General features: G+C 44.0%; 1 protein-coding gene across 17 annotated transcripts in view; it reads left to right on the top strand.

Moving 5' to 3' along the window:
- pax2a (paired box 2a) overlaps positions 1–12,935 on the top strand; it is a 34,283-nt gene extending 21,348 nt beyond the window's left edge. For 5 of the 17 annotated variants that reach the window (XM_076974413.1, XM_076974414.1, XM_076974416.1 and 2 more), the window contains 4 exons: positions 606–726; positions 7,759–7,860; positions 9,661–9,747; positions 10,148–12,935. In XM_076974413.1, coding sequence (XP_076830528.1) covers positions 606–726; positions 7,759–7,860; positions 9,661–9,747; positions 10,148–10,224 — 387 coding nt within the window. In that variant the 3' untranslated portion in view covers positions 10,225–12,935. Of the gene's footprint in view, positions 1–605; positions 727–5,681; positions 5,892–7,758; positions 7,861–9,660; positions 9,748–10,147 lie in introns of all 17 variants that reach the window. The other 12 variants (XM_076974406.1, XM_076974407.1, XM_076974410.1 and 9 more) reach the window with 3 other exon arrangements.

Raw genomic sequence — 12,935 nt, 5'->3', positions numbered from 1 at the left:
CCCCCCCACCAAAGAAAACAATTACATGCGGTCGGTTGTGGCTGTAGAAACGGGGCCACATGTCGGTAACCGAACAAAGCAAGTCCGCCTCTCCCCTCGGCTGGTCAGCGGACTGGCTGCAGTCAAGCACAAAGAGGCAGCTGACACCCTTCCTTTCAGCGCCATCCAAATCCCACTCTCAGCCCTGCTCAGAAAAGGCCTAATGTATGCATCCGCCACGCAGTACACACGCAGACCCGCCGGTCTCTCTCCCTGTGAATGGGGAGAAGGGAGATACTCCACAATTCTGGTATCACTGCAATCCAGGTGCTCGATTAAAAAGCTGCAAATCTATCAGCTGAGCAGCCAGTAAATTAACCTAGATGTTGCTGGTCCTTCTCTTGTGCCCCCCCCCCCCCCCCCCCCAACTTAGTGCTCTAAACCTGTCTACACACAACAATCATTTGGGAAAAAACCCAGACAAAGCAATAAACATTGCTTCATATGATAAAGGAACATACCCAGTGCCTAAGCAGTTCAAAAGCTTTATAATTGGACACCTTGAGTGCAGAGTTAGTGACAGAGCTCTGCTGTGCGCCTGTTTAAAGTGTCCCCCTCGTTGGCAGGGTAACGAATACTCACTACCAGCATTGAACCCAGGACTGGATGAGGTCAAGCCCAGTCTGTCGACCAGCGCCAGCTCAGAACTGGGCTCCAGCGTGTCACAGAGCTACCCAGTAGTGACAGGTAAGAGAGCGGGATCACCTGTCCTGACCCAGGCCGTTAGCATTCTCGCTACACAGCTAGCACACGGGTTCATCTTTGGCGTCTGTATCTGTATTTTTTCGTTTGTGTTGAGAGGTAAATTGAGCCGAGACTCTTTGTGAATCTGCCGTTTGTATCTAAAGTGGTCAGATTAGTGTGACCTGACTGGCAGTGTGTGAGAACGCCTCGCACAACAGACAGCAGCTGTTACCCGCGAGGGTGGGATCGCCCGAGCGCTGACGGACAGTGTCAAGCGCCTTACTGTGCAAGAATTGATGCACTGCTTCCACCTGTCACCTTTCCACTGAAGGCCAGAGGATGAAAGCAGGTGACGTGTTCCTCTGTAGACAACCCTGTGTAAAGGACATTTTCTTTAGCTTCTGTTTCAGAGACTGGGCAAGAAACCGGGTGCTCTGTTTTTTGCTTCACAGTGCCGTAGCAATACCCCCCCCCCTCCCCCTGCTTGTCGTCTTTTGGTATGTAGTGGTTAATGTCAGGCTGGCTAATTGAAATATTGTTTCATTGTAGCGGCTGTTATTACCTCGGAGAAGGTTAAGTTTACTGATAGCCAACTGTCGCTCTGAGATTAATACGCTGAGCTTTTAATAAAATTCACATAATTATGCAGGGGCCATCAAAGCCAATGAGTTCTGTGTGGGCGTAGGACAGGATGATTGAAAATTGCTGTGCCCCCTTCTCAAATGATAGCTGGCCAGTATTATGTGAAAAGAAAGGGCTTTTTTCCCTCTCACTAATATGTGGGAGGTAGGATTCCCTCCAGAAAGTTGGGCCCCTTGAGAAGAAAGGTGTGTTTTTGTCCTTTGTATGGAAGCAGTCTCGGTCTGGGGAGCAGCCTCATGGCAGGTGGCCTTTCTTGCACCTGGGATGGGTCTCCACAGGGGGTCTCGCTGCGGACCACCTCCAGGCCACCAAACAAAACTTTCCATGTCTAGAGACAAGGATTTTTATTAGTTCTGTAATGACAGAAGTCTGTATTGGAATGAATTTACTAATGGTTGAGAATGAAAGTGTTTTGTTCGGCATGCAGTACGTTTTCTCAAACAGTAAAGAAATATAAATGCAGATGGGTTACAAAATGCTCAATCATTATGTGTATTACTAAACATGTAATGATACTGTCATTATTTTTGCTACCTTTCTGATGCACGAGATACAACATGCTTTGTGGAAAGACTTGAACATAAGGTGTTGCACATAGTATTTTAAATTACTTTTGGCTGTATTAATCCATTTATAATGCAGTGTGAGTCAAGTAATTCAGAGTGATATGCAATAACTGGATGTTATGGTGTTCTAGCATGTGATAAACTGTGGAAATGGATATAAGGTCTAAGTTAAAAGAGGTGCTAAATTATCCTCTGCATTTAAACTGAGAGCCAATTTGGAATAAATGACTCTCTGCCATTGGATAGAGCTGGAGATTATGGCAATTCCCTGCAATGTTTTCCTGAGCCAATTAAAATTCACGCTGTCATTGATCATGTTGATTTTATGCCATGAGATTTGCATAATCTATTAAAGATGAATGATTAATGAACTCTTCATCGCAAAACAGAAATTAGAATTTTTAAGGGCAGCACAAGGCACAGGCGACATGGCTGCTTCCTGTTTGCTCTTTATCCTGTTAGTGTTAGTTAGGACTGTTGTTCCATCCCTGAAAGAGACGGGGAGCAGTGTTAGTTAGATGAACGTCCTGCACAGCTGACCTAGTCCTGATGTCTCTGTTTGTTTTAGTAAAACTATCAAATGAAACGATTGAATCCTCAGAACAATCCACTTGGATACATACTGATAGGGGAAACAATAAAGTAATGTGTCTTATGCCTCATGCTGCAGCTAATCATAATCTGTGCTTTATCATAGAAAATCATCAGATTAGTTATTAAAACTGAAATTTTTGTTGCTTACACTTCTGACTCAGAGACAATTGATGGTTACATTCTCCTTCACAATTTTTTTTTTTCGCCTGCGATCTTATCAGGGCCAAAGATGCTTGCTTAGATGAGTCAGTCACATTCCTACACTTACATGTATTAACATTAAGGCAAACAACAAAGGCATGATTTAGTCCAAGTATGGAAGAAAACTTGGCTGCATTCCAGATATGACTTGTCTTTTAAAAAGGCCGTTTTGCACAGAGCCGCAGAATGAATGGCCAGCGCACATTCTTAAGCGTCCTCCCTGCAGAGGCGTATAATGGAAGTCTTCCTGGTGCCAGTGGGATGGCACCGTGTAAATGGGCACCCCTCTGACCCGCTGAAAACCTGAGCAGGTGCTGAAGGGATCTCCCTTGTTCCAAATCTCTTCAGAGAGATGGTGGTAGGGGGGAGGAGGGGGGTTGAGGAGGGGGGGGGGGGGGTGCCATGCCTGAAAGCAACAGAGCTCCATGTCTGGAGGCCATGGAAAAAAAAGAAAGAAAAAAAAAGAAAGAAAAGGCATGGTGCAGGAGAAGTACGGAGGAAAAGCAGCAGACGCAGGCTGAGGGGAAGAAAAGAGTGCTTTGTGTCGGCCTACGCCGCTGATGAACTCGGCCTGAAATATATCCGCCAGAGAGCCATTTTTTAAGTGTGGCTTGCTATTCTCCAGTGAGCAGCAAACAACAGGCAGTCGGTTAGACTGAGGCACCTGATGTGTGGCCCTGTGACAAACTACCTGTGTCTCTCAGCACAGCAGAACCCCGCCAGGCCCGGCAGCCCAAATTAATGCTTATTTCATCCTCACACTAGCACGCTAACCTTTGAGCACACATTTGATAATGAATGACTTTTAACACGTAGATAGGGAGTTCGACTTTAATTTTCCTCTCCAACGTTTGTATGCTTATATGTAATTGATTAGGACATTTATTTATTTATTTGTTTATTTATTCACTTATTTATTTATTGTGGTGGGCCTATGATAAATTGCTAGTTTCATCATGTTGAAAATTGAGGTCAAAGATTTTAGTAGCTGTTACTGTTGCAAACATGAAGGTGTCCCTGTCATGAAGAATGTAAAATATTTAATCCCCTAAAGAGACCCATGCAGGTGACTTTGCTGTAGCTGCTGGGTTTAAAAAAGGAAGGTCACAATGCCCCCCAAACCCCCCCCCCCACCCCTGGTCTATCTGCACCCATGTGAAACCACACACAGGAGGGAGACACACACGGAGGATTCTGCAGCTCAGGCTGGTGTTGTGGTGTGTGCGCCAAAGCCCACGCGGAGACATGTGTTTATCTCCCATCTCAGTCATCAGGAGGTTGACAGCCTTCCCCGTCTGCAGGACTTGCTCATCTGCGGGACAATAAGCAACAGCACTTCTGATTAGCTTCAGAGTTCACTGATCTCGAACACTAAGCCTGGATCTGTGCATCGCGGTTCCCGTGTCCGTCTGACAACGGCAGACTGCGGCTCGTGAAACCGGGAGGCCTAATTCCCCGCCTCAAAATCCTCTCTCCCTCTTGCTGACTGGCCTTTGTGGGTTTTCTTTTAAAGTTGGGCTTCCTGCCCAAGACGTCCTTTCGTAAAACAGAGCCGTCCGAACTGTTTGCTTTGTGTGGACGGTAACGAAAGGGTATACCCAGCAACAAGCTCTCAATTAAAAAGTAACATTTGTTATCCAGGTGTCTCATGCAGATGCAGACGTCAGGGTCACACAGACAGGACAGCTCCTGGGAAAGGGGCCGGTTACGTCGCCTGGTTTCCTGGCGTTTGGTCTGGATATGCTGTCAGGACTGTGTCCAGCATAAAGGAGGCCTTATCTTAATGAGGGATTCTCTGCACACAGCTTGGTTGTAAAACAACAATAGTTGGGAAGCAGCTAATGAGGCTATCATGGAGCTGTGAGTGTCCTCCCCACAGACCAAGCTGCCAGGAGAGGAAGTTAAAGAGGATGAGCAAAGGGGGGGAGGGAGGGAGAGAGAGAGAGAGAGAGAGAGAGAGAGAGAGAGAGAAAGAGAGAGAGAGAGAGCGTGTGTGAGAGAGAATTACATTGTGCTACAGCAGCAAACCCACTAAGATGAATGAAAGATGCTCGTTCTCGTCAACCCTGGGATGGTAGTGCTGTTTGTTTCTTAGAGGGGCTTCAACACTTCTGCATAGACACTACTACTATTAATGAAGAATATACATTTGTAATGCAACAACAGATCAGTAAATGTGTTAAAATAATTCGTATTGCTCAAGTGGATGATAAAGATTCAGCTTTTGAAAAAGAAGCTTTTAGTTTTTTCACAGCAATACCCTGTTTTGTGTCGGAGCTGGGAGCTGTCACTTGTCTCGTACTTTGCCTTTGGTCGTTTTCTGTAAAGGTTTCTAAGGAAAAGCCCAAGGGTTTGGCCTGAAAGAGTGATCTGTCCCTTTTAAAGGGAAGAATGCTCTGTCTGCCCTGGGATTCTCTTTGACAAGGTGTAGAAGATGACCACATTAGATTCTGTTTGGTTAACAATATGTTTAAGCCATTGTGAATGTAATTATTTGGGGATCAGTGTCTCTGCATGCTGCGTGTGTGTAACTGAGCACTGTCCCTAACCACATGTGTGTGTTCTCACCATGCTCTTCCGACCATGCTAATTTAGTAACTCATTGACATACACACACCTATACTACTCACTTACATACACTCACTTCATACTTATGCATGTATCTAAAGCCTGCGTACTGCGAATCTCCGTACATATGTGACTGATTGGGTCGGCACACGGCACACAGGGCGTACCGTCGTCTATTTTAAAACACAAAGACAAACCCAAATGTTGCGTCTTCTTTTTTCCTGTTGGCTTTGCCCCCATTCAACACATCCATTATTCAGCGTTCCTTTTATTTATTTATTTTTTGTTTTGTGTGTTCATGTGTGTTTGTGTGTGTGTGTGTGTGTGTGTGCCTGTGCATCGTCTGATTGGGCGTGTGGCTTTTTGTTTTGTTTCTCCATCCGGCAGAGTCCCAGTCGTCCTCGGTGTGTGTTAAGCAGGAACCACACGAGGCATCGCTGGCCCCTTACACCCCCTCCTGCCTGGCAGCTCCGGGCCTAGCGGAACTGCTTCCCTTCCAGTCCAGCATGTCAGTAGACGCCTCCGGCCCCTGCTACGGTGCCCATGCCCACCATGGCCCCAGCTACGGCCAGTATGCCAGCCAGCCTGTTATAGCAGGTACAGCCCCACTGGAGAGAGACAATGTACCGTGCGCTGGTTGGGGGGAGACAGCTACTGTCCTGTACCCTAGCACAGAAACATTTTAGTCTGGGAAAGTCCGGAGACGTACCTTCGCCCATCCCTCCAAATCTATTCAGGATTATCATATCGCTGATTTTTGCATGTTCTTTTGTGTGTATGAGAGAGAGTGTGCTTGTCTTTGTATATATATATTTTTTAACATGCGAGTCCTTTACAGTTTCTATGCATTATCTGTTCTACTTATTAATTGTGAAATACACAGAAACACAAAACATCTTATCTAGCTTTTCCGACTATTAGCAGACTTTGTTTTGCTGTGTGTCATTTATTTAAAGTCTTGCTGACCTCAATACGCAGGTGAGCAAAAGAAGCAATAAAATAGTTCTTTCTGCAAATAAAAAATATCCATATCGCAGTATACACAATAACAACAACTGCATATACTACCACCAAACAGAACATTTCTCAACAATTAACTGGAGATGCTTACATTTCAAAGCGAGCTTGTGTAGTGCCTCACTGCGTCTCAGTTGCTTCTCATCGTTGTGATATGGCTCGGTAGGCCCTGGCTTCATGCCGCGCCGAGCTCCCCTTCATCCTCAGACACAGAATGGAGCTTTGCTCTCAGCTGCATGCAAGTGTAAGTGAATATTCACAGAGGGAGCTTACTACTCAGACCCGTGAACTTTGAACTCTGTGTGTGGGAAAATAAGGATTGTGGCGTGTGTCTTTGGAGACACATTGCGAAAAAGTTTGTTATTATAAGGTTCGCATCATTATATTTGCCTCTCGTTGGAATCAGATATCAAATCCTGTGTGCTTATCGCTGCTGTGGTGACAGAAGCTTTGGGTGGGGAGCTGGAAGTGTATCCTGACATGCCATTAGCACGTTCATGGCAGGTAAACAGTGAGCGACTCTGGTTGTTGCATTACTACTGAGTCTGGGGAGACACTTCCCTCCACAACCGTCTCTGGCCCTTCTGTCTAACAATGGCAGGGAGCAGGCTGAAGGGCCTGTGAATACCCAGCCGGGGCCACCAGGTCTACGTATTCCAGAGTGAGAGCCACTGGCTTAGCCAAAAGAGCCACCCGCAATTATGGCGCTGAATGTGAAGGCCGAGGGTCTCCATGTCTGCAGCTCCACAACACCAGCATGTCTCTGCAATCCCATCACTTTAAGGAGGCGAAACAAACAAAAAAAGCAAGACAGATGAGCGGGACAGGGCTGTCGATGTCCCGCTGGGATGTGCGGGAAGGTTGGACCCTCGGATGACGTGGGGAGGATGGAAAAGCCATGTGCGTGTGTCCCACTGCTGAGTTAGCACTTTCTGAATGGTGGGGTAGAGAGGAGATGATCTTTGACCACAGTAATGAGTTGTGGACAGTATAGCCTCGTTGTTTGTCTTTCTAATGATCTGTGGTCGGTTTGCTGGCGTTCTCTTTGATAACTGATGAGGTTTAGAATTGCTGAGTTATTGGCGCAGTGTAAAAGAAGAGGAAATGCTTTTATATGATTGAAACGCATTTATTGTTGTTGTGCTCAAGGTCACATATCTTCCCAGTGTGTTACTTTATCACTATTTAATGCTTAGGGCAGTTTTCCAGTTTATTTTATGCACCATAAACTTTACTGAGAAAAACCATGTAGTCTACACAATACCATACCTTACAGTATATCAAAGAGCAATTGTGATTTTACCTGTAAAGCATATATTCATACATAAAAATATCCTTAAAAATCAAGGATAGTGCACTTGTTAGAACTCAGGCTTAACACATGCATGTTTTCTGCTCCTGTCTTGTCCTGAAACTGCTCAGACATTATTTTTCTCTTCCCTTTCAGGTCGAGACATGGCCAGCACGACTCTTCCAGGTTACCCCCCCCACGTCCCCCCCACTGGGCAAGGCAGCTACCCCACCTCAACACTTGCTGGAATGGTCCCTGGTAAGTGACATTACTGTTTTTATGAGGCTGTTAATTTTAAGAGACCTCATAATATTTTCAGTCAGTAGTCCTCACCAATTGACTGTCTTCAGGAAAGCTGAGGTCATTCAAAACCAACATAAAGTTTGTGAAGAAATGTCTGGGTGGGTGGGTGGGGGTCACTTTTTATAGCTACGCAAAGCAAAAATGCCTACTGAAGCTGGCGTCCAAATCCAGTGTCCCTCAATTTTCCCATAATGCTTAGTGCAGTATGAACAAGGAAGGCAGCGACTGTAGTCTTATTAAGGACAGTGATGGGTAATGTGAATGGGAGGCCGGCTTGGACACGTAATTGACCTGTAAGGAAGCATCAGCCTGCTTATTGGTTGCATGGGAGCAAATTAGCGCTGTTCAATAACCGATCAGGGTGCGGGATACGCAGGATACGCGGGATATAGGACAGTTCCTCTCAGTTCCACTCGGGTTCCAGCACTCATTACCTCCCCCCCCTCGACGTTCTCACGGACCATCGATAAACAGGGCTCTCTCGGCCCCAGCCTCCAGTGGTGCAGAGCGTATCTCTTTCCCCCTCTACTTAACCTGCAGTTCAGGTTCACAGCAAACAGTTAAGGGTCACAAAACAGCGGGCGGGAAGGCCTGTAAATATTTAAATCACTATCTCTCTGAGGGACCCAGCTTGAGTTTCACTGCCAGCCACCAGGACAGGATGCAATCTGGCAACAGCCTGGTACCCTCTCCCCAAATAGCACACACGCACACACACACATACACACACACACATACACAGACAACACCAGTTGTGTACTGTACAATATCGCAGGGGGCCAGGCAGTGTTCGGCAGTAGCTTCTATAGAACAACATGGTTTCGACACCATACATTGGGACAGATGAGAACATCAGATGTAAAAGCCGAAGCATAGCATGCGTGCAAATGTACCGTGGGTGATAACTGGAGATCAAATGCTTTCCATCCAACACGGAAGGATTCTGGCTGTTCTCTATCTGTGCTGTGCTTCAGTCTCCCTGGGGTGGGCGGTCTACAAACACCAATACTTTTTTTTCCTGGGCAAATTTAATTCAGTGACAGAATTCATTTGTTGAGCAAACATATCTTTAGAGGTACATCAAATTTGTTTTCATCAAAGATTCCTTTTCAGTGGGCACACGCACTGTGAAATCCTCTTAAATCCAGGAGCCACGGCTTTAATGTGCACTCCCATTCATCTGGTCCCCAAAAGACTAAGATTTAGTGACAGACCCCAAACACTGTTAAAGCAAAAGCCATTCCTCACCGGCTTCATATAAACCCCAGTCTTTATTGTCTCATAAAAGAAAGAAACGTGGGGGACCAACAGCACTGCTCACACTCATACCTGCTCCCCGTAAGTCCAATCCAGGATAGATAAAGAGGGCGTGTGTGAACAACGAGTCCGTTGGGGAGCTTTTGGAAGTCAAAGTTTGACGAAAGCAGGGAAGGGGAACTCTTAACAGCAGAATGGTAGAAATCAAAGAAAGAAACACCAGGCTGAGGGTTACGGCGGTGATAAATTCCACCACGACACCCAGGTGGAAGGACTTAAAACTTCAGGGGACCGAGACAACGAAACAACATAATTTCTGCTTACACTCGCGTGCATATGTTTCGCATGGATATCCGATGTTGCACAGAAACATTACAATAATATGCTTCAATATGCTGGTATCTCTGATTTGAGATACATAAAACGAATATTTTATTGCTTTCAGTTCGGTGTAATTTGCATGTATGGCTTATCGTGTGATTTGCCTTGTGCTTGTAGGAAGTGACTTTTCAGGAAATCCTTACTCCCATCCACAATACACAACCTACAACGAGGCGTGGAGGTTCAGCAACCCAGCGCTGTTAAGTGAGTATTAACACGCATTCGCTTTGTCATCTGACATCTGCTGCTTCAGTATACTTCAGTATACTGTAACTGCCATGTTCACGTTTGATTTTTAATTTGATCACATAACTTCATAACTTACTGCAGTAATCCTGACCGTAAGTAATCTGAACAGCAATGTAACAGTAAAGTTGAGTTATATCTTTGGGTTACCCATTAAGTTATTGTCAGAGGGGGAAAAGAACACTACTTTATCTATAAAGACAACCTTACCTGTTAAACAATTAATATACGTTGAATGTCTCAAGCTAAATTGCACTCCCTGATGATGATTTGGGCCGAGCGCGTGTTCTCCTGTTGTTGAGTGGGCCTGATTGTTGCTCTGGTCTTTCCAACGGTCCGCTCTTCTGTTAACTTTCAGGTTCCCCTTATTATTATAGTGCCGCATCACGGGGCTCCGCCCCTCCCACTGCTGCCACTGCCTATGACCGCCACTAGTTACCATGGCAACCCAATCAAACTGCAGCACCATGGCCGTGGTCTCCATGTTGTACCGGTGTGAATGGCATTAAGGTCCACGGGACTGAGCGTGGCTCCGCGGGTCTTCTGTTTCCCGGGCTGAGGCTGAGATTAGGAGGGTCCAGCCACGGTGGGTTCCGCCTCACTCGTATCCTCGAGTCCCACCCCCCTCCGGTCCCCATCCACCCAAGAACGCTCATTCTTCAACTCGCCCAATACTGACTGAACAATTTTGCGGAAAGATTCTGAAAGAATATACGAAATATATATATTATAAGATATAAAACAAGACAAACAGTGTGAAAAATACAAAGTAACAAGTGATGTGTTTTTTTTTGTTTGTTTTGTTTTTTATATATATTTTATTTTTTTTTTGCTTTTCCATGAATCAATGCATTTCTTTACATACTGTACTTAGTATTCCTGACCAAGGATTGATTGAGGCATTTGGAATTGTCCTTTGCTAATGTCCTACCATTGTCCCCGTGTCTTACCTCTCATGGACAGTAATAGTTGGCACAGTTACACAGAAGGCTAGAACTGTTTCTGCTCCATCCCCTGTCCAAAAGATTATCTGTGGCCTCTGACTGATGGCATGATAATACCACAAACATATATCCTGTGATACACAATCATATGTAAAAGTCTGAATGCTAAGAATAAATGGTAACTGTGTTTCTGAATGGCCTAAATAGAAATAAATTTCTTAAATTATTGTTATTATAGTTGTTTTTGGTTTCACTGAGCTTTCGATTTCTTTTACTCCTTTTTAAAATGCAGATTCGGGATCACACTTTTACAGTTCACTCATCACTATCACACTTTTACAGTTCACTCATCACTACAACATGTCCCCGATCATGCATTGTTACTTTTTGCACTATTTAATCACAAGATTTTAAAGAGGGCTGTAAGCTAGCAAAGAATACCAGACATCTTTAAACATTTAAAACAGACATTGCAAATGCTAACCATGTACCACATTTGAGCAAAAGAGCAGTAGCAATTTGAAGTAATTTGACAACGTAACTTCTCCACCTCTTGCCACTGTTTTGTGGGTTTGTTTCGCTCGGGTATGAATGAAAGAAAACGGAGCCATGACTGCTGAGCCAGTATGTGCTGCACTAAAGTCAAATCTACTGTTACATTTCTCCTGTTGTTTTGACACTTATGAAGTCATATGTAACACAACTAACACACATTGTACTGCCTTATAGGTTTTTGTTTGGTTTGTTTTTGGGGTTTTTTGGGGGGGGGCTGATAACTTTGGCTCTGGTCCTGAGAGGTAGACATGCATGTAACACAACATTTGTGATCAATATTTCTCGAAATCTAGGTGGGACATTTAAAAGAGAAGTGAAATGGTTCCTTACATACACTCCTGGAAATTGTGAATGTACTTTTTACCACATTTGCCAAAGACTTAGTTTGATATTTAATATTTTATTTGCAGTAACTGTATGCATTAATAAAACAGTATTATGTTTTAATAGTAGTCAACACTGATTGTATGTGGTAATGTTAAACAAAACACAAACATCCTTCAAATACACATTACAGTGTACACAGACACGGTGTATTCAGTTACTTAATGTTATGTCATTTGCAACAAATTGCTGCTTTGTAGAATTTGTGAATAATGTGAAGACAATTCTTCTGTGTATATAAAATCACCTGCATCTGACCATTGAAGTATCGTACTAATTTACTGATTTCATTTGTATATATACAAACTGAAAGAAAAAAAATGACATGCTTTTGTGTCTTAAGTGTTGTGCTTTGCATAAAAGCACAACAAAAAAAAATGAACCTGTCATTTATCATTCTGAGGCTTTCACATTACCCACCACATCAAGACCTGTTGTACATTTGGTTCGGTTTTTCTTGACTCAATATTTTTTAAGTCACTATGCAAATGAAGTGAATTGGCTTTCTGTATTTTCTTTCATTACTGCATTCAATTGACATCTGATTCCAGTTGATCCTTCAGTCTTTCATTGAGGCTCTATAAATTAACAAATTAATTTTATATGCCTGGTTTTGTGGACTGTTTTCACAAGCTGTCTTACTATGATCCTTGCTTCACATTAGAACATGCAGCAATGAAACCTGTGATTGGAGAATCCTTTAGCTTTTTTTGGCCAGACTGACTTGGAAGGTATTTGTACAAGTTGCAAAGTCATATAAGCATGGAGAAACCGCACATACATTTACAGATCCACTTGCGTGTGCATGCATGCGCTCTCTCTCTCTCACTCTCTCTCTCTCTCTCACACACACACACACACCAAAAACATACACTATTCTATTAAATCTATTACGGCATCTGAGAAATTATTCCCACTGAGTGAACTGCAGTTATTACTAAGGCGAGTGTGTGTGCTGTTTCAGCTCAAAGGTCAAAAGTGCAGTCCCGCTTAGAATGAAGAGACGTTTGTCCCAGTCATCGCCCTTCATTTTCTTGTCTTTTACAAGAGGCAGACAGAAAGGACCTACATCAGTCCTGCAAGGCAGAGGACATGGTTCTTCTCCAGTTGTTAAGATGATACAGGAGATGTGTCATGGACATAACAAGAATTTCTGATGAAAATCTATAACAAAAGCCACTTGGTCTCAATCATTGCTCTGTTCCACATCTGTCCAAATCCCTTTTTTTGTGCACATAAGAAATAAATTTTTTTGTATGGCGA

The sequence above is a fragment of the Brachyhypopomus gauderio genome, chromosome 15 (assembly GCF_052324685.1).
Source record: "Brachyhypopomus gauderio isolate BG-103 chromosome 15, BGAUD_0.2, whole genome shotgun sequence".
Taxonomy (NCBI): domain Eukaryota; kingdom Metazoa; phylum Chordata; class Actinopteri; order Gymnotiformes; family Hypopomidae; genus Brachyhypopomus; species Brachyhypopomus gauderio.
This window is presented reverse-complemented; position numbering and strand designations above follow the sequence as displayed.